Source organism: Octodon degus, unplaced genomic scaffold (assembly GCF_000260255.1).
Source record: "Octodon degus isolate 3935 unplaced genomic scaffold, OctDeg1.0 scaffold00070, whole genome shotgun sequence".
NCBI lineage: Eukaryota > Metazoa > Chordata > Mammalia > Rodentia > Octodontidae > Octodon > Octodon degus.
The window spans coordinates 3,258,829-3,281,341 of record NW_004524646.1 but is presented as its reverse complement, the minus strand read 5'-3'; the positions used below and the strand labels follow the sequence as shown (position 1 = coordinate 3,281,341).

Sequence of the window (22,513 nt, the reverse complement as noted above, 5' to 3'; positions counted from 1 at the left end):
GCTGGGGGATTGAACTGCGGTCCCTGTGCTTTGCTAAACTTGTTCTAAGTAGGTGCTTTAGACCACTGAGCCACCTCACCAGCCCCTATATGGCCATTTTAATGATATCAGTTACATCTATCCAGGCACAGATGATGTCTTTCTGGTTTTTTTTTGTCTCTTTCATCCACGGTTTCAATATGCAGCTCAGGCTGGCCTTGAACTCACTTTGTAGCTCAGGCTGGCCTTGAATCAGTGATCCTCCTGCCTCAGCCTCTGAAGTGCTTTAAGTACAGGTATGTGCCACTACACCTGGCCTGTCTTTCCATTTAAAAAATATTTATTTATTTGTTTGTTTCAGGGTCTCGCTCTGCAGCTTGCAGCTCAGACTCTTAGTGATCCTCCTGTCTCAGCCTCCCCAGCACTGGGATCACCATGCCGGGTTTCAGAGCTCACAGTGGTGCTCCCAGGGCAGGGCCACCACGTCATGTGGTGCGTCCTCTTCAGTTTCTTTCTTTAGAGCACATAGTTTCCATTGTAGAGGTCTTCATCTCCTTGGTTAGGCTGACTGCTAGGTATTTTGTTTGTGTTTTGTTTTTTAGGCTATTCTGAGTGGAATTGTTTTCTTCTTTTCTTGGTGGATTTATTACTAGAGTACAGGAATGCTATTGCTTTCTGTGGGTTGATTTTGTATCCTGCCACTTGGCTGGCTTTGCTCATTAGCTCTAAGAGTGGAGTTTTTGGATGTTCTATGTAAAGAACCATATCATCTGCAAATAAAGATAGTCTGACTTTCTCCTTTCCTATTCATATTTTTTCTTTCTTTTACCTGATAGTCTTATAATTACAAGTATTATATTGAAGAGGAGTGTTAAGAGTGGATGAGATCTCTCTCTCTCTCTCTCTCTCTCTGTCACACACACACACACACACACACACACAAACACACACACAGTTTCTTTGTCCAATCTGCCAGTGTGTGTCTTGTGTTGGGGAGTTAGTACTATTTACATAGAGAGTTATCATTGAAAAGTATTTGCTGATTCCTGTCAGTGTTTACTGATTATATGTCTTATGATGATTTCTTTTAATCTTCCTTTTATTTCTCTTTCCTGAGATTTATTGTTTCTTTTGGGCTCTTGGGTGTTGGTGGCCTCGTGTTTGGCATGCTCTTGTGCACTTTTACAATGTTGGTTTGGAGGGCATGAATTTTATTTTTAAGTTTGTCTCTGTCATGGAAAGTTTTTATCTCCCCATCTATTTTGAAGTACAGTTCTGCAGGCCACAGTAATCTGAGTTGGAAATTATTTTCTTTTAGGGCTGAAAGACTTCACTCCTGGCCTTTAAGTCTTGTGTTGAGAAATCTGCTATTATATTGATAGGATTGCCTGTGTAAGTTATTTGACATTTTCTTCAACATTTTTCAGCATTATCTTTTTGATCTGGGTTTCTGGAACTTTGATGATGATGTTTCATGGAGAAGTTCTTTTCTGACTTTGTGGGGTTTTCAGTGCCTCACTTAACTGGTTATCCAATTAATCAACTAGATTTGGCTTGTGTGTGTGTGTGTGTGTGTGTGTGTGTGTGTGTGTGTGTGTTTGAGACAGGGTCTCACTATGGAGTTCAGGCTGGCCTTGAGCTCACTTTGTAGCCCAGGCTGGTCTCAAACTCACAACGATCCTCCTACTTCAGCCTCCCGACTACTGGGATTATAGGCATGAGCTACTATGCCAGGCAAGATTTGGAAATTTCTCTCCACTGATTTTGATAAATACATTTTTATATCATTAGATTCTAATTCTAATCTTTCCTTAATTCTAATAATCCTTAGATTATTGACCCAAGACTTCTTTTTTTTTTTTTTTTTTTTTTTTTTGTATTTTAGGGGAGGGTCTGCAGGCTGGAGTGTTGTGGGGATCGAACTCCAGGAACCTGAGGCTGACAGCTTTGTGGAAGCAGCCACTTAAACAACTGAGCTAAGGCCAGGCCCCCCCAAGACTTCTTGAGTCACCTTCTGATCATCTTCTGGGCTTATCACTGAGCAAATGGCATGCGACCTCATCCTCATGTGCTGATGATGTTCTCTCTTCCGGCTGGCCACGCCTACTGTTAAATCTTTCAGGCTTTCCATTTCCATAATTTCTGCTTGATTCCTTTTCATATCCACTAATTTTCTACTGAAGTTGTCTTTCATATCCTGCACTGTCTTCCTTAATTTAGCTTCTTATTTGTTTCTCCTTTAAATTCACCAATAATCTTAGTGAGTGCTTCATTTCATTGCCTATTTACATCTGCTTTAAGTTCATTAATCATTTTATTAATCATTTAGTCAGCTGCTTATTTGTCTCTTCTCTGACCTTTTCAATCATTTTTACCTGGTTTGAGTTCTTTGTTTGGAAATTCACCCACTTCAGCGTCTGTGAGATCCACTTTTTTATTTTATTTTTTTGGTGGAACCAGGGATTGAACTCAGGCCCTTATGCTTGCCAGGCAAGCGCTTATTTCCCTGAGCCACCCTGGCCTGTGAGATCCACTTTAGGGGAGTTAGGAATTTTTGGAGGCATCTTGTTGCCTTGTTTTCCCATGGTTATTGTGTTTTGTGTAGAAGGTTGGGATCTGTTGGGATAGAAAGCTCCATCACTATAGCAGAGATGTCTTTAGGAAGTGGAGTTCTCCCTGCAATGGCTTTGCAAGGATCCTGCTCAGCTTCTTCAGAATAGTCCAATCCAGCCTTAGCAGGTACCCAGCAAGAAAGCAACGACCAGTAGAGGCAACATCCATAGGACCAGTCATGTATCAACGCATAATATCAAACTTGTTTAAACAGTTTTCCATTTTTTCAATAGCCCAGGAAGACTAGGGAATATTAATGATGGAGAATGGACTGGGAATTGGAAGAAAAGGGAGGGAACTATTGAAATAAAAGAGAATATAAAGGGGCTGGGGAGATGGCTCAGTGGACTAAGTGCTTCTCTGGCGAGGGCAAGGGCCTGAGATCAATCCCCAGTTCCACTAAAAAAAAAAAAAAAGAAAACATAAAAAAGAAGAAATGCTAGGTTTTGATGCTGTTATTTTTATGCCTGGAAACAGGTGGGGGGAGGGAAGAGAGGTTATGTGTGAGGGTAGAAAGAAAGAAGAAAAGAGAAGTAACTGTACGCTAACTTAACTCTTGTTAAGTTTAAAACCTAACCTTATATTACCAGCTAATGGAGATCTTGCTTAGAAAGATCTCTACTGGGCCACAGAGACAGCTCAGCAGTCTAAGCACCTGCCTAGGCAAGCACAAGAACAGGACCCAGGTTTGATCCCCGGCACCACATGTCAAGCCAGCCACCAAGACCAGGAGTGGTGGCACATGCCTGTAATCCCAGCACTGGGGGGGTGAAACAGGATTACCGTGAGTCTCAGCTGTGTAGTGAGACCCTGTACAAAATACATTTTAAAAAAGAGAAAGATCTCTACTTTTCTGTTATATAGGGGATGTCAAGGAGAGAAGGGTAATACAGTAGGCTACAGAAAACTACATTTAATGATGTTCAGATAAATACTAGTGGTGCATATGGAGAGGAGCAGAGAGAATGTAAAGTAAAAGAAAAAATATGGAAGAGAAGGGTTGAGCAAAAGAGAAGGCATGGGAGGGGCTGAAGAAGAGAAAGAAAAGTGCAGCCAGAGGCGAGAGAAGAGGAAGGTGACTGTGTCCAGCTGTTGAGCAGACTGTCCAAGAAAGATAAATATGCTTCAGAAGGACCTTTGGCATGGGAGTCTATGGTTAAGTAGCTTAATGTGTGAGGCTACAAAAGCAAGAAACAGCCACAGCTGCATGTGGATAGACATATATTTAAAGGTCAAACCTAATTACACTCAACAAGCAACTGATAGAAAGGAAGGAGAAATGGAAAAATATGTACACATATAAAAACAAACCAACTAATTAAGAACACAAAGAAGGAAGACAGCTGTACTCCTGGTTAGGAGAAAATCCCTGACTCTCATCACAGCTAGCTTCAGGTCGCCATTCATAGGGGCCTCCATGTGGACTGGGGGTGGTGCCACTCTCTCCGGTGTCTCAGCCTTGGGGCCCTGGATCGTGCACTGCCACAGTCTAGAAGACAAGCTCTGCGCCTTCCTTTCCTCAGGCTCTGGCATATTTGGCTCCAAGCTACCAAGGGGTTCCCTTTGTTCTGGAGCAGTTTCCCACCTCTCCAGCTCGGAATCTCAGCTGCACCCAAGGGTCCTGAAGGGGACACCCTACTCTGATTCAAGTGTTTATCCCTGACACTCACACAAGTCAACTGTTTTGGATCGCCAGATTTCTCCCAGGCTTATGATTCCCACCACACTCGGTAGTGAGGAAGGGTTGGAGGAGCCAGGGGTGGGGGAACCAACAGAAACCAGGCCAGGATCGTCCTCCCTCCCTCCCAGCACCCATCGCTTCTGCCTTTGCTTGGGTCTTCTGAATCTCTCTCAGGGTTATGGTTACCTCAGTGCTGAGTGCCATGGAGGTGCTTGCCTGAGCTGGGGTGGCAGGTGCAACTTCTAGCTCTGACCCAGTCCTCCCTAGGTCTCTGTGGTTCAAGTTTCCCACAACACCCTGGTGTAAAGGGACCCTCCCTCATGCAAACATCTCAGTCTCCTGTCTGCATCCCAGCAGCAGCGTCTCTGGGACCTGCCTGCCCACTGTTGTGGTGGCTGAGACAACTGCTAAGCTGTCTTCCACCTCTGGGGGTGTTTCACACAATGTCACAGTCTCTAGGCGTGCCCTATGAGCAGTACCCAGGTGTGGTGGCCCTCTCGGTTCTTACTGTAGCTTCCTCCACTTCTCTCTTCACCTGTTGGCTATACTGCTAGTTCCTTGTGCAGCTGCACAACTGCTGAGCTGGGTGAATGCCTTAGAGGAAGCCAATGTGCAGCTCCTCTAGACCACCATGGTGGAATCCCAACCCCAACTGCTCAGGCTCAAATGCCCCTGAACATTTACCAAGGAGGTTCTCCACGGGGGACTGTCATCATCGGTTCCCTATATGGTGGGCCTGTCAGCTTCTCCTCCAGGTATGGGAGGTCCTGCCCCTAGTTTGAATGTGGAATCGATGTCAGGAGCCAGACCTGCCCCAGGGGCTCTGGAAACCAAGTCCTGGGGTAGCAACAGCCAGTTCAGCTGCCGCCTTGGCACTCAGACCCCAGGATGGGGTGTAGCATCGCCGGCACCATTTTCCACGTAGCTCGCCTCGCTAGTGTTTTCCCGCCGGCCTGTGTAAATTCACATGGGTGAGGCGTGCACAAACTCATGCCCTTCCTCACCTGGGTTACAGGACGCACCTGGAACTGCGCACACGAGGTGCTCAGACAAAGCTGCGCAGCGGGCGCTGACGCCCCTGCCCAAAGCCCCACCATGTCTATGACCTTGCAGGAAGAACCCTCAGTGAGGAAGTCTGGCACTCTTAAATCCCTTTTACACAATCCTCTTCCTCTTGAGGCTTCTTAAAGGCCCTGGCTGACTTGGAGAATTGGACAAAACCCTGGATATTTGCCCAGGAAAAAGTTTATAAAGGAGCAATTCTGAAAATTGTTCTGGGGGCTCCTCTCTCATGGGTCCTGGACTCCCCTTCTCTGACCACCATCTCTCCCCTGCCAGTAGCCCCACACCTCAAGAGCTCTCTCCCCTGAGCCAGTGGGGAGCCTGGCCTCACCTTCCAGCTCTGTTCTTGCTGTTTTTCATACATGGGGTGCCTCCCGTCCCGTTCAGGGGTTCCTTCCCACTCACAGGATTCCTTCCTCACCTTACCTGCCCCATGCCTTACTCCCTGCCCCACCAACAGGGCTGTAGTGCTGTCACTGGGTTGTCAGCCCTTGGAGAGGATGAGAAGGACACCCATGGAGCCCTGCCTGATGGTTTCTCTCCTGGGTTGGGCCCTCAGGTCTCTCAGCAGTGCTGACTGTCCCCATTTTCAGATGAAGAAGCTGAAAGAGGTTAAGCAACTTGCCTGTTGGCAAGCTAGAAAGGAAATGGTCCCTCAAGGCAGGCTTTGCCTATGACTCAGGATCCAGAGCTGAAAGAGTATCTGTCCCCCGTCCAGCCTCCAGTCCAGCAGGGACAGCTGGCCTCAAGGCCAGTTCTACTTTGAGCTTTTGACAAACAGCATGGTTCTTGCCCCTAGCTTATGGCGTGGAATATCAGGCCAAATGATTCCTCATTGGCAAAATGTTGCTTTGGCACCAGCAGCCTATGAGGTGTTAACTTCATGACAGATGGCAGGCCTGAGTCCAGCCCTGCTCCCCAGGTGCTCTGGAGGGTCCAACTGCCTTCCTCAGATATCGCCCATGGACATCACAGGAGTTCAGGATGAAGAGTGCGCAGGCCAAGGCGTAGCCACCCTAATTAGAAACACCTAGGACAACAACAAAAGTAGAATCTGTCACAGAACTGATAGTCCTGTGGCCCCGTGGCTTGCTTCAGGCAGCAGAACTCATCTGGAAGCATGACCCCAGACCAGAGGTGCTAGGGTTGCCTGAGAACTTGTTATGATAACAGATTTGTGGGCCTCAAGGCAGCCCAGCAAGGAGAAGAAGCTTAGGAGGGCAGGAGGGGAGCAAGTGGGGCTTCAGTGAGCCTCCAGCCAAGCCTCCCGCAGGCTAGCATTTGAGAACTCACTGAGAGCCGTTTGGTTTAGGCACTCTAACTACCTTCATCATTTTCCCATGGCTGGGACAAAATACCTGATGCCTGCAACTTACAGGAGGTTCCTTTAGCTACAGCGCTCCTCACACAATGAATCCTCTGATGACCCTAGTGCCTTCATGATGCAGTCACCTTCTGAGATGGAGATTTGAGGGCATTTTAGATCTAAAACATAACCGCCATGAGAGAAAAAGACTCAAGCACTAACCTTAAGAAGCCATTCTGAAACTCTACACATAAAAATCCCTCCCAGTGGCCAGCCTGAACCCAAGGCATAGGAAAGCCCATCCTCCCACCCTGTTTTATGAGCTTGGGGCTCATACCTAAGTCAGCTTCAGATTTGCCTTCCTGTTCAGTCAGCCAGCTCCTAGTACCTTATCCCCCAGCACAGAGACTCATTCATCCTCTCCTCCCTGAAATTGCCATGTACATGCCAGAGCCATGAAAGCTCTGAGGCAGCAAAAGAGAGAGGAGTGCCCAAGGGGGGTGAGGCACAAAGCAGCCATTAGGAGGGGATTGAGGAGATGTTTGCGGAGGATCACGGAAGTGTTTGCAGAGGATCATGGGAGCCCTGACTGGTTCAGCAAAGATTTTCAGAAAAGGGGTTATTTGCCCTGTAGGCTGGGTAAATTTCTGCTGCAAGAGAGGCCGGGGTGGCGCTTCAGGAAAGCAGGCACACCAACAAAACTCCATGAGCACAAAGGTGTGTGGGGCGAGCACACAAGGCTCATAGTGAACCAAAGTGGGAACCGTGAGACAATCACAATATAGCATTTCAGGTTCCTAAGTTATCCTTTGGTTACATTCACATCCTGATATAGGAAATCAGTTGTATCTTATAATTGTCATTGGCTATGTTTTCCTTAATTGCTTTATTTATTTATTTGGGATTGGATCCAGGCTCCTTTTATCGATCAGACTTTTTGCATTTTGCTATTATTTATTTTTAAAATCTGAGAAAGGGTCTTGCTAAGTCATCAAGCTATCCAGGCTGGATGCAAACTTGGAATCCTCCTGCGTCAGCCTCCCACAGTGTGTGCTACTATGCTCTGGCTGTATTTTCCTTTCTCAGTGCTTCTTAAAACAATGTTAAGGTGGACTACCCACTCCGGCCCCCCCTCCTGTCCCTCTCTTGGACAGGACCTTTCTTTCCTCCAATAAATATATTCTGTTCATAACCTCCATTTGTTCCTAAAATTCATTCTTCAGTTTTAGAGAACACGAACTCATCCCAGGTAACTTTCAGCTCAGGAGTCTCATTTTCCCCTGATATCATTTGGAGGTTATCCACCCAAGATCAGTTTTTCTCCCTGTGTCATCTGGAGGTTCCCACTAAGATCATTGGATGGAGGTATGAGCTTGCTTTTCTTTTATAGATTCTGAATTGGGACTTGCTTAGGCAACAAATTTTCTTTTTCTTTTTTCTTTTTTTTGGTGGAACTGCGGATTGAACTCAGGCCCTTGTGCTTGCCAGGCAAGCACTTGTTCTACTGCGCCATCTCCCCAGCCCTGCAACAAATTTTTATGCTTCTAATTTTGATATATCTTTGCCCATTGCTCATAGTTGTTCATGTTTTGCCTCATACAGTTTTATTTTATTTTTTATTTTTTTGAACCAGGGATTGAACTCAGGCCCTTGTGCTTGCCAGGCAAGTGTTAATTCTATTGAGCCATCTCCCTGGCCCCATTAATTTTTATTTATTATTATTATTATTATTATTATTTTGGCAGAACCAGGGATTGAACTCAGGCCCTTACGCTTGCCAGGGAAGTGCTTATTCCACTGAGCCATCTCCCTGGCTTCCCCCCCCCCGCCCCGCCTCATACAGTTTTGTCTCATATAGTTTGGTTAAAATTGCTTATAATGCTTATGCTTTGTCTCATATGGTTTTGTTAAAATGTTGGTCAAAATGTTGGTAAATCTAAATTAAAAATTGGAAATAAGGTTATATTTCTTTAATGTGACTTTTTTAAAAAAACTTTTTATTTTATTTATTTTTGTGTGTGTGTGTGATACCGGGGATTGAACTCAGGACCCTGCACTTGCCAGGAAGGTGCTTATTCTATTGAGCTATTTCCCTGGCAAGGAGGGTTTTCTTTTTTGTTTGTTTGTTTGTTTTTTCTACTTCAGGCTGCCTTAAGGGCAGGTCTGGTACAGCTTCTGGAGCTGGGAATCGAACCACGGTCTTATGCGCCTGCCTGTATTTACCCAAGTGGCGCTTTAAACAACTGACCTATCCAGCAAAGCCCAGTGTGACATTTTTATAACTTGTTTTGTGTTTGTATATATTGCATTTGAACTAGTTGCTAAATGTACTGATATCTGATATTCCTTGCTTGACTTTAGACAATCATGCTAGAGAGAATAAAGCAAGGAAGCCTCCTAGTGGACTTTATATAAACTTCTATAAAATGGGACTTTCAAATCTAGCTCAGATTTAGAAAATATACATGCCTGTATATGAAATACGGGACTCCTTTTGCCAACTAAATGACAGTAGGTTGGCAACCATTGTTAAAGACTTGGAGGACAGGTTTCACTGGGACTCACTGGCTCTGATCCCTCTCTACATGCTAGAGGAAATGTCAGGCCTGCTCTGTTTCAGTTTCCTCTCTTTGACCTTACTCCTAATTTTCCTAACTCTTTGTACTTTCCTTTTTAGAGGCATATAAAATTAGGAGAACAATATAGACTATTCCAACTAAGTGAAGCCCTTAGAAAATGAGCATTTGTTAATGCTGAAGACAAGGAAGTCATTTTAGAAAAAGGACACATACTCCATCTCTGGGTCAGATGAGACAAAGGACTATGCCTGTCCAGGAGGACACACATAAAATCCATGTCCTAGCTTAGTGTTCTGGGAAGGTCTCCTTCAGGAGGCTAAACCTGAGACACAGTGGAGAGAACTGATTTCTGGGTGACACCAGAGGAGCTATCTCCAAAAGCAGCACACTTGTGGGACCAAAACACATTTAGTGTGAGGGGAGATCTCCAACCTTTTTTCCTAGGTCTAGATATCATTTAGGTGCATAAGAGCTAAGTTATGGACTTTAAAACCTTTACTGTAAAACATTAGATAATCTTGTTCAGGCTATTAACTATCCCTTATAGAACTTGGACAAACAGTGGTTACTCTTCTAGCTAGTAAATGCTCCTGGAGCAGCTGCCACTCTTTGAAGCAGAAGACAGGTTTCCCTAGCTGTTCTTTGGTGAATCCCTATTGCAGTCTATGGCTGATGGAATGTTCACCAGAAACGCAGCTGGCTTCCTTTGTGGAGACTGATCTCTGGTTGTGTGGGCCAATAGAAAGTGAGAACAGATGAGGGGTCATGGCTAGGGTTACTCTCTGGTAAATACCTAAAGGTGCTTGGTGGAAACTGGCTCTTAACCACTGAAAGATCTCCATTTACCTATTGTACTTTTTTCTCTCTTTCTGCTGGTAAACTAGAAATTTTACCTGAGCTTTTCAGTAGAACCCTTTAATGAGTCATTCCTTCAGAAATTAGGCTGAGGCAGCTTGCAACAGTTTACATTCCATAGCGACTATTAGGGGAAGGATTTACACCTGTGCCTAACATGTTAACTAAGAAAGATTTTTGTCAGCTTTAATGTGTTTTTGCCAATATGTAAAATATGATTGTTAGATGACAAATGTAAGCTTTACCTGTGAGCTCCACAGATTTAATAGCAAAGTCTGCCCTGGTGGCTAGATGGAAGAACACAAGTGCCTTAGAGATGTCTTTGACCGAGGGCCCAGGGCAAAGTTCCTCCAGTCAACCGTCTCTTTCGTCTACCTCCAAAGGTGGTCTCTTTTACAGTACAGCAGGGAAAGTGCTCTGCTTCCAACACACCTTTTTATACAATAGTTATGCTTCTTTCTTTACATGTTACTGTTGCCAGACTAACTGTAACATATTTACGAATATTTAATAAGAGTAAGTGCATGGTTCACACAGTTCATGAGGTTCTTGGGAGACAAAAATCGCACACCGGTTCGAGGGTGCATAGGCTGCTTGGCTCTTGTCTCCCCTTTCTCCAAGAGCATCCACCTGCTCTGGAGTGGTCTACTCAGGTGATGCCTTGAGGGGGAATCAATTAGAGGTAAGGTGGGGACATCCAGAAGTCTTTCTTTTTGCATTCCAGATTACAGGAATAGCACAGTCAAAGTCTCTTACTCCTTTAGAGTACAACATTATGCACTGGAAGACTTCTGATCCATACACACTGAAAAAGAACTGTTTAATATTTTTCTGCATATGTGCATGGCCTATGTACCCCCTAGAGCCAAAATGGAATGCAGAGGGAAGTATCAATTATGACACTATTTTACAACTGGAAAGCAAAATGGTAAGAAAAAGTCTTATGTTCAGATTTTGTTTGCATTAAGAAAGTCACTGTTATCTAGTTTTAAAACGCAGATGTGAGCTACAGGAGAACCAGGCAGTTCAGGGGCCTAAGGCATTCACTACCCCGGAGTCTAAGGCTGCTCCTCCCCAAAGGAGCCTACGGACAAGACAGTGTTAATCGCAGCTTGCCCACCATTAGTGAAAGTAAGGTTTCCCCTACTTGCCCTTCTGAAGGGTGGGCTTCTAAAACAGCTGTAGTCCAGGCCTCTACAAGGCTACGCCCATCCTTAGCTGAATGTAGACAAGCTCCTCAAGGACGATAGCCTTTAAAGAAGTAAATGGGCAATTTAGAACTTCTAGAGTTTAGGTGCCTTTTGCTCTGTTACCTAAAACAGATAAAGTCAGATCTTAGAAGATCTTTGGATGACCCTGATAAGTACATGGATGCCTTTAGAGGATTTACTCAGACTTATGAATGTTAATCTTAAACCAAGTTTTGACTTCTAATGAAAGGCAGCTTTACAAGCTGCTGTTACATTTTGAGATAAATGTCATGTTGTTATAAAGGGCCAAGAGATAGCGGGAACTGCCTGTTCCCACTGGAGCCCAAGTGTTCAGACCCTTGCTGGTCTAATAGCCAGAGAGTGGATAAAAGACAATTTCTAGTGTGTATTCTTGAAGGTTTAAGAGGAACTAGAACCAAGCCTTTTGTTATTTTAAATTTTGGCTACTTACCAGGATAAAGATGAACACCCCTCTGATTTCTTAGATGTTTAATAGAGGTACTGGTAAAGCATATTTCTTGAGATGTTAATTCAATAGAGGGGCAGATGACTCTTACAGATAAGTTCATGAGTCAGCTCCAGGTATTTGAAAAGAGCTACAAAAGATATCTTTTGCTCTAGAGAATTCAGTTGATACTGTAGTAAAAACTTGTCTAGTGTCCTATAATTAGGACTGGGAGAAAACCAGGGAGAAAAAACAAAGAGATCAAAAATGGCTGCCATTATTGTGGCCTTAAAACAGACCCTAAATCTGATACACTGGGATCCAAGAGCCTCCCCCTCTGACTCTGATTCTTCTGAAGACTCAGGTGCGCTCTCTGGCAAGTCATCTTCTCCCATCTGCTGGAACCTTCCTAAGTGGGCATCCCACACGTCCTTGCTCAATGACAATGTGGTTCATCCTCTGATGAGGTTCATCTGCTACTGCTGTCAAACGCCAGGCCAGCAGAAGAGGGACTGTCTTCAGAGGCCCACATGACATGCCCTGACTGCTAAGGCAGCCACTAGAAGTGGGACTGCACTCTGAGGCGGAGGCCCCAGAGCTCAGACTCAGCTTCCCAAGTGGTCCATTAGGACTAAAGGACACTGGGCCTGTCTCTTCCCTCTGGCTGGACTGTTATCTCTACCTGTCACCTTCACAGAGGAGCTCTGACTAATCATGACTAAAGGAAAATCCAGCCTATTGCTGGACACTGGCATAGGTCTCTTTGTCTTTCTCCAACCCTGACCTTCTTTTCAGTCATCATACCTCAATAGAAACAGACTTTGGAAGACATTTTGCTTTAGCTGTAACCGAGATACTGCAATATATATTTAGGTTGCTTACTAATCAAAATGATTCTGAGACTGATTTTTTACAAATGTATTATATATTGTTCATGTATAAGACTTAAAAAAGTATTTCACTAGCTAAAACAGATTCCCAAGGACAAATAAAATCTTATCAGTATAAAAAGTTTCTAAAGACACTGACTGCACAGTGTCCGATAGCTTTGGGCCTATAGATGGAGCCAGGTCTTGTATTTGTGACATAAAACTCAGCCTTAGTGTTAAAAAGGAAAAACCCCTCAGCAGTGCCCCTTGCTTACAATAGAGGCCACATCTAAAACACTGAATGGGACATTAGTTTAATCTGACTAAATGTTGTGTATTTGATGATAAATGTATAAGTTCACCTGGTTGGTTTCTTAACTAAAGCTAGAGAGACTTACAGCAAACTGTCAGACTCCATGAATAAAGGGGTCTAAAAGCCAGTGGGTCACGATTGCTATTCCTTTAAAAATAGTTCTAACTTACCTTTAGCTCGAATGCTCATGCTTTGATTATACATGCTCTAATTTCTCAGAAAATTTATTTCTTAGAAGATACCAAAACCCAGGTAATCATGCAGGTAAAACCTACAGCAATTGTGCTTGATTACTTTCTTATTCCTTTTACTGGGATCTGCTAGATTTTGTTTATAGAGACATAGTAAGGCCTTAACTAACCACCTCATACAGCCCAGGTGAGCTGAGCCTTCTCAGGGTTTCCTGCCTCATTACAAGGGAAGCTATCTTCACGTTCCTTGGGCAGGGCTGATTGTGCTCAAATATGCTTCCTCTATCAGTCTAATCCTATGTCAGGAAATCCACTACAGGGGAAGTTGTCCTCACATTCCTTGGACAGGGCTGCCTTCAGGAGGCCTTAAAACCAAAAAATTGTATCTTGCTCAATGAGCCCTGGATATCTGGCACAAGCTGCAGAAGTTAAAAGGGTTTATGGTAATGAATTTGAGTTGAGGCGTTTCATAGTAGAAAGGATTCAGAACGGAATTACAGACAGAAAATGAGAGTAGTGATACTAGCAGCCTACAGAAGCGAAGGCCAGTTGGGAAGCAGGGGAAAGGTTATGCTTCCCTGGATCCAGACGGAGGAAGGGACATTTCAAGGAAAAAATGTCCAAAGCTGCTAGAGAGAGAAAAAAGAAAGTATTCATGATGGAGTCAGAGGAAGTTTCAGATTGAGGTGGTCATGGGTCTTCCCTTCTCAGCCTGAGGGAACCCATGTTAACTGCCGATATAAGGAGAAAGCCTGTTAAACTTCAAATAGATGCTCATGCAGATTTATCTGTAGTTACCCAGCCAGGAGCCCCACTTACAAACTGGGAAGTATTCAATGTTTTCTATAGGTCTTCATGTGCCTCTAGTAATGAGTTGGCAAGTTTATTTGAGATATCCAGTGGCCATAAAAGATCAAAAAGAGATTAAACCTCACATTTAAAAGATCTCAGCTAATGGACCTACAAAACATTCTAACTAGTCTCTTTATAATTACACACTTTATTACATTCCAGATCATTCTACTGTCTCAATAGCTGTTCAAAATATTAGATATCAAATCAATGGTATATAAAATGCTGAGGTCCCCTAGACCCTATCTTCATCATTTTTATGGGAAGTCATCACTGTCTACTTGGTGAAAATCATTTTTGACTGCATTCATAATTATACTGTTGATGTTATTATTTGGTCCATACATGTTTAACTGTTTTTTTGGCCTTGTCTCCTCCAGAGTTAAAAGGCTATTCTGCCTACCCAAGGTAAAAATGCCTGGTGTCTATTAAGAGCTTTTAGATAGAACCTCTGGAAATTATCTCTGACTGTCGGTAAACAACTATGACTCCTTTCAGCTGAAGAAGCCAGAGTGGTCATCGCTCATGGTTCGCTCATGTCAGTTTGGGTTACTTCTTCAGAGGGAGAAATGTTGTAGGCAGCTGAATTAGATAGAAATGTTATAGGCAGTCAGACAGTGTCAGGCCCTCAAGGAGACAAGATGGAAGACAAGGTGACTTTGCAACTTGGACAGACACTCCCTATAGGCCAGACTTCAAGACAAAAGAGCAAACAAATACACCTGCATACTTCCCTAGGGATGGACATCAGGGTCTGATATTCTAAATAGTTATCAATCCTTGAAGGAGCCCAAATAAGTCACTAACCTAACCCAACCCCCAACAGGAAGAGACCCTGTCCCATATTCACGCCTGCTTGCTACGTGACTTGCTTCCCCATTTGGTATTAGATTTAATTAATTTGACCTGAGCAATGGTGTTTGCAATCTCATTGGTTGACCATAGTTTTGTCCCACCTCATGCCTACCTAAGCGAGTTCCCATGTTCTCTTAGACCCGCCTCATTACATGGTTTTACTCTATAAAAGTCCCTGGAAGAGACAGCTTCCCAAGACCTACCCGCTCAGGCCCCCATTCTGTCCCTCTCTCAGACAGGAGCTTTCTTTCCCCCAATAAATACATTCTGCTCATAGAAAAAAAAAAAACAATGTTAATTCTTGTCTCCAATGCTATCTTCAGTTAATGGAAGAGAGTAACTTACTTTAGTCAAATATTCATAATCTGTAGTGCTGTCCTAAATGCCTTATGTGGATTAGTTCCTGGAGTCCTGTGAGGTATGTAATTACTTTCATTTGAATAACTGGAAAACAGACACAAAGGGGTTAAGTGACTTCCCAAAGGCCAGACAGCTATTGAGCTGTAGACTTGGGATGTGACTCAGGCTACTGTCTCCAAAGTCTGTATTTGTTTTTCTTATTGTAAGTTGTTTATTGTAAGATAATTTATAAACATCTTTCTGTCTTTAGTAATTCAAACAATGGAACACATTTCTTCTGACAAAGACAGTAGTAAGCTCTAAACAAAATCAGCTTGCTGAATTTTCCTTCTTTACCTCTTGTGTGAGGTTGGAACTTGATTTTCATTAATCCAGAGCTGCTGCACCGGAGATGACTTCAGTCAGCTCTTTGGTGATGACGGCTTGGTGAGTGTGACTGGATGTCAAAGTCAATTTATCAATCGTCTCAGCAGAGTTCTTGCTGGCGTTGTCCGTCGCCGTCATCCTAGCGCTTTGCTCACTGGTGGTGGATGCCTTCAGGGAGGAGTAGATGATACTGGCCAGGTTGTACTCTGGGTAATTCTGCAGCACATCAGCATCAATGTCATCACAGATGCTCGTGCTCTCAGCATTTGCAATGGTATTAAGAGAAAAGATGGGCTTTCTTTCTGTTTTATAGGAGATAACAGACCTGAATCAGTTAAAGGTGAGAGAGCCCTCATTAAATTCATATCCAGAATTGAGTAATTCAAAAGCAATGACAGATATAGTCCCAAAAGTAGGGGGCTTTTTCCCCCACACCCTTGACTGTCATCAGAAACTGGTCAGAATGAGTCCTGGAAAGTATGCCCCTAATTTTATCACCAATCCCAACCAGCATAACCTCTTTTCCAGCTGCCGTGAGTGTGGGCACCTCATTCTTTATCTGTTTAGCGACTGAGGAATGAACAGCACCGCAAAGCCCTCGATCCGAGGACACACGATGAGAAGGTGTTTCTCTTTGTCTTCAGGGTCCTTAATATCAGCTTTTTCATATAGAACAAAAGATCCTATTCCATGCATGTGAGCCAGCTTCAGCTCCCTCTCGGCTTGCGTATATTTTGCTGCTGCTACCATTTTCATAGACTTGATAATTTTCTGGATGTTTTTGATTGACTTTAGTCACCTGGTAATATCTTTCGAAGTTGCCATATTTTGGACTTGGAGCCGTTGCAGCTTCAAGGCCCGGGCCGACAGCCCGATGACGTCCGTCCGAGAGAACGGGTAGCAGCTTTGCGGAAGCCAAAGTTCATTATTTTTTTTATTTTTATTTTTTTACATATTTTTTAAAAAATATATTTCTTAAAAAAATTAAAAAATTTCAATTGTGTTAAAACACATAGTTCAGATACAAGGAAAACAAGTGCTCCTCCTCTGCTTGCACACCACAGCCATTAAGACAGGATACTTTTGTGACCATGGAGAAGGTATGGGAATCCCTCCTCAGCCAGAAAACCAATAATCCATACTGCAGGACAGAGAGCCAGCTAAGCATCTTAGTCCAAGTCAGTTGACACTGTCCACTGGAGACAGCATCAGACCCCGTAGGCTGAGGGCTCTGTCCTACTTGGGGTGCCAGTCACAAATGGTGAGTTCACTAGTCATCAGCCAAGGCCCCTGTGACCAGCTGTCTGGATTCTGGGACACACGGAGTGCTTTATTATTATGAGATGTTATGCAGGACAGCATTGTGGAGATGTAGGGCACGTAGGGAGGGGTGCTCCACCCTCCAGGAATCTCCACATGAGATTCCATGACCAGAAGCTCCTGAACTCCATTCTTCAGGGTGTTATAGAAATTCATGGCTAACAGACTGGGTGGGAAATTGCATTATGCTCCTTGGTGAGACATGCAGGTCTCTTGCCCATTCATTAATTTGTTGTTTGTCTTCTTATTTAGTTTTAAGAGTTCTTTATATATTTTATTTTGTTTATTTATTTTTTCATTTTATTTTATTTTTTTGTGGTACACTGGGAGATTGAACTCAGGACCCTGCGCTTGCCAGGCAAGTACTTATTCTACTGAGCTATCTCCTCAGCCCCATCTTTATATATTTTAGATAACAGAACCAGGGATATAGCTCAGCAGTGCAGCATAAGGTTCTGAGTTCAATTCCTGGCAACTCCCCCCCAAAATAATAATAACAATAATAGTCTTTTACCAGATCTATTTTTCACAAGTATTTTCTGGCAGTCTGAGGCTTATGTCCTTGGTCATTTGACACTGTATTTTTTCAAGTAGATGTTTTGGATTTTAATAAAACCCAGCTTATCAATTGTTTCTTTCATAGATTGTGGTTTTGGAATAGTATCTTAAAGGTCATGATTACATCCAATGTCATCTAGATTTTCTTTTAAGTCAGAAATTTCAGTTTTGCATTTTACATTCAGGTCTGTGACCCATTTTGCATTCATTTTTGGGAAGAATTCAAGGCCTGTATCTATAGTCATGTTTTCATTTGTCAATGTCCAGTTGTTCCAACACTAGCTTTTCTTAAATGATTGATTTTAGAATTTTTTCTTTTCCTGAGTCAGTGCTGTAAATTTCCCTGTAGGCTCAGCTTTCAGATTTTGGGAAACTGCATTTTCATTTGGTTCAAAACATGTTTGATACACAATGGAAACTTCTTTCTCACCATTCTGAAGGCTGAGAGTCAAGGCCAAGGTGCTGTCAGGCTGTGGGAAGTCTGCTCCAGAAGCTCGGAGAGGGCTCCCTGCTGCTCCTCCTGTGGAGGGAAGGGGCGTGGTGTCATGTGGAAGGACAGAGGGCAGGAGAGGTCAGGGTTTGCTTGTTTAATTTATTGGTATCAGGGATCAAACTCAGGTCTTTGCGCTTGCCAGGCAGATGCTTATGCCACTGAGCTATCTCCCCAGCCCTGAAAGTACTTTTCTTTTACGCAGCTCAGACTCGTAGTGATCCTTCTGTTTTCAGGCTTCCCCCGGTGCTGGGATTACAGGCACTTACGTGCTCAGCGCACCCTGGGGCAGGGCTGGTGTGACATGCGGGACCAGGGATTAAGCCTTGGTCCCTGCACTTGCCAAAGCAAGCATTTAGTCTGCTGAGCTATCTCGCTAGCCCCTTCAAAGTACTTTTAAATTTCTCTCTAGATTTTTCTTTGATACAGGTGTTATTTAGAAGTGTTTTTCCTTTTCCTTTTTCTTGTCTTTTTGAGAAAGGGTTTCGCTCTGCAGTTCAGGCTGGCCTTGAGCCCATTTTGTAGCACAGGCTGGTCTTGAACTCACAACCATCCTCCTTGCCTCTGCCTTCCGAGTGCTGGGATGACAGGTGTGTCTGTTCACTTTTGATACATGGTTGTCACAGTGTTCACCTAGAAAATACTGCTCTGTTTTCTTTGCAGATTGATCAGTGTTTTCCTTAGGAATTCTGACACCCTGGCACCATAGTTGAATTAAGTTTCTAGTCTCTTAATACCTTTAACATGAAATGGTAGCACTTTGGGGATTCATTTCTTCATGAGTTTAGAGGAGATAAACCATATTCGAACTGTAGCAGTGATCCTGCGCCCCTGTGCTGTGACTTTTCCCAGCGCTTCTCAGCATTGCCCTTGGTCGGAGCAGAGAAACCACAGAGGCTGGCGTTGCGCACTGTCCTCCTCTCAGGCAGGTTTGTTCTGATGAAAACCCAGCAGGTTGTGGTAAGACAGTGTCTTTGGAGGTCAGATGTTAAGAACAGAACGTCATTGTGTATTTCAGAATAGTTCCTTTTCCTCTCCCCCGAGGGAATCAAGGGGGGTTGTCTTCTGATACCACTGCGAGAGCATGGTTGATGTCTCAGGGGTAAACCTCCCGAGAGCGTCGGAGCTCCCATCCCGCATGCGCTGGCGTTTTTTAGCTCCAAGGTTCATCTGCACAGATCCTCCAGCAATTCCTCAACTGTGGCTCAGGTCTTGCTACCCTGGCCATGGTTTCCCAGGATGCTTAGCTGTCATCCACACTGATTTTGAGCTTGTGGAGGGAGAGATCCTATGTCAGGTGTCTCCACGTTCCTGAAACTTGTGGTGAGGGGGAAGAAGGGGCAGGTCTTGAAGGACCTGGAGACAGGAAAGACTGGTCTTCCTGGGGAAGGGCAGCAGGGAAGCCTGAGGCAGAGGCTCTTAGGAAGAGCAGTATGGGTCCTCCTGCGTCTCTGAACATTGCGTGGAGTGCCCATCCACTATGCCTTAGGTACAGGTGAAAGTGGAGAGAGGACTTTTGACTGCTGATCCTGATGGACCGCCTGTCACTCTCCTTTACCTCCTTGTCCTGGGTCTTATCACAGCACACTCTGTGTCTATATTTGCCAGAGCTCATTATCTCCTGAGGGTAGAGCGGAAGATCTGTGGAGCAGTTGTCTCTGCTACAACTCCAGTGCCCAGAACAGTGACTGGCACACAATAAATGCTTGTTGAATGATCAAATGAGTGAGTGGTCAGAGGCTTAGAACCGTGTTTGTGCCCCGGTGCCCTCTGGATCCTGTTTCATACATGCTCTAGAGTGCTCAGACTCTACTCCAGGTTCCCCATCCTGGGTGACAGGGTCCCACTGGGTAGCCACCCAGGTACTCACCAGTGATGATGGCAAAGTCGGCCCCCACATCACAGGCAATGGCATCCCCATTTCTTATGTGTCTTTTCATGGCTTCCTTCACTTTGCCCATCCCAAGCTCCCTGCCTCCTTCACCGACTCCTGCAGGGAAGGGATACTGAGTCAGGCCACCAGGTTGAGGGTGGTTGTGGGGCAGGGTGGGTGCTCTGCAAGTGTTTTGTGCCCTCTGGTCAGCTTAGAGATTAGCTCTGAATATACACAAAAAACCAGGAGATGTTGCTTCCTCTCCACCACTTCTTGAAATTTCTCTAGCTCAAAATGAGTCCAAGTTTGGACTTCACCAGAACGGGGCAGGTCCCCTGTTGGGTTACCTTTCACTGTCACAGGAGACAACGTGCCCTCTGCTGATGGTTCCAGGCACACAGAAGATGAGGGCAAGGTGACATCCCCTTGGGCTGGCACTCATGCTTTGTTATAGTTGTCTCAGACTGAGGCAGGCGATTAGGGTATGGCCAACTGGTTGAGTGAGTGTGACCTGTCAGTCATGGAAATCCAGTGCGCATGTGTACAAACCCTGCACCTGGGACTAATCAGCAAATGCTGTGTTCACTTCCACAGGAGTAAAATCAAGCAGGTTTTTTATAGGATGGCCTAGATCTGATGTCAGAGTGTGTAGGAGTCCCTTCCTGGTTCTCCTCTTGGTCTAAGATGTTAATATTTGTAATCCCAAAGATACATTATTGGAATCTCACCAAGTGAATTCCAATCTACCACTCCCAGTGCAATCCACAGTGAAAGTAAAGACCCTAAAACATATTTATAATTATTGGGGAGCCAAGGGGCCCTAAGTCAAGCCAAGGGGCCATGAAGATGGCTTTTTGGAACAAAGAAGCTGACCCAGGACCTCACCCAGTTTTATTCAGTGGAGGAATGGGTTGCGAAGGATTGACTGAGAATTGTGGGAAGTAGGTGAGGACTGTGAGCTGAGCTAGGTGGGTCACCTAAACTTACTTCTGCTGATATGCAGAGAGAGTGATCTGCATTATATAGTATCTAATGTTTTGCTTAGTCTGGTGCTTCAGCTCTGATGTAGCCTTTCAAGCCCCAGGAAGTCATGGCCTCTATCTCAAGGCTTGATCCCAGCTGGTGGCGCAGAGCATTAGCTCTACCGTCCTGTCTCACCCGGCTCACATTAAAGAGCAGCAGGTATAGGTTACCAGGGAAACATGCAGGCCACCTTCAAAGACTATCACCTGCACCTCAGCTAGACCAATGTACATTGCTTAAGGCCGATTGAAGGATAAACGGAAGTCCTAGCCAGCTCTGTGAAGAACAATATGAGGAAGTAGGGTTAGGCTCAGTCAAAATGGAGACAGTTGCTCTTCTTTCAAGGAGAGCTGCTCAAGTGTTCCTCCACAAGAGTAGAGGATAAAGAAGATTGCCATCATTAACCTCCTTGCCACTGTGTTCTCTCCTTTTGAAAATTTTTATTTTATTTAGTTTTATATATTTAGTACAAGGCCTACAGGATCTCACTACGCAGATGGGACTCGTAGTGATCCTCCTGTTTTCGGCCTCCCAAGTGCTGGGATTACAGGAGCGTGGCCCCACACCCAGTCTCAATCATGCCTCGGGGATGGGGCTGGTGAGGCATGTGGTGCCGGGGATCAAACCCCCATCCCTGTGCTTGCCTAAGCAGGCACTTTAGTCCACTGAGCTATCTCTCTGGCCCTGGGGTTGGGGTTTTTTATTTATATGGTCTTGGGGGTGTCCTCTACACGACTGATCTAGGTGTGTCCCTGTGTCAGCCCCTCCTTGGTGGCTAGGTTAGAGCACAACCATTTGGATGTGTTCGAAGCTTAGGGATGTGCTGCCCATTAAGCAGCGCTGCTTCTTTGAGGATCGAGGTGTAGGATTTACGGAGCTATGGGCGCAAAGCATAGGCCCAGCTTACAGGCTGATCTATCTTTAAGGCTGTTAGGAACTTTGGGAGTGAGTTTCCTGGAAGGGAGAAAAGCGTTATAACCCTTAGTCGCTTCTGTTGTGTCCCGAAGCTGCAGTCTTCTTGAAAGTACAAGCTGAAGTACGCTTTTCCTTTGTTTTCTCCGTCTTCCTTGTTCTACCTCAGCGTGCCGGGACAGCGTTCCACTGGTAGGGGTGTGCCACCTGCCGGGAGGCTTGTGCGCAAGGACGTGAAGGGCCCATCTGCACTGCTTCTGCATGGCAGTGGGCAGGGCTGGCTGACCTCTGAGGTCCTGACCAGGAATCGCTCTCCAGGGCTGGCTGGTTAGCACTGAAAGAGACACAGCCCAGAGGCTCGCTGATCCGCAGCACCAGAGATCTGTTCGTGAGAATAATAAATGAGCGCTGGAGCACCGAAATATTAGCAACCCTTTCATTCCTGCTGAAGTGGACGGTTTCAGGAGAGCAGGGTTGGCTGGAAACAACCCGTGAGCATTTCCACCCATGCAGGGTCAAGATTTTAAAAAGCCAGCCTGGGTAATTTAGCAAGCCCTTGTCCCAAAAGGGCAGGCGCATGGTTCAGTGGCCGTGCGTTCACCTAGCACGTGCGAGGTTCCAGGTACAAGCCTAGCACTATATATCCTGTGGCCTGTACCCTGCGAGGTATTTTTTTTCATAATTTTATTGATAAATAGATAGCAATGAGACAGTTTCAAATCAAATCGCTAGGACAGTTTCAATAACTAACACACTGCATATATTCTTCTTAGTGGTTAATTGCTGTACAAGATGCGGAC

At 44.8% G+C, this 22,513-nt stretch overlaps 1 protein-coding gene and 1 pseudogene across 1 annotated transcript in view; both read right to left on the bottom strand.

Moving 5' to 3' along the window:
* The window catches only part of Dglucy (D-glutamate cyclase), a 125,232-nt gene that overhangs the window by 13,179 nt on the left and 89,540 nt on the right, over positions 1 to 22,513 (bottom strand). Inside the window, 2 exon segments of the mRNA XM_023719625.1 lie at positions 6,235 to 6,365; positions 19,776 to 19,895. Coding sequence (XP_023575393.1) covers positions 6,235 to 6,365; positions 19,776 to 19,895 — 251 coding nt within the window.
* On the bottom strand, positions 15,346 to 16,362 carry LOC101560746 (annotated as a pseudogene).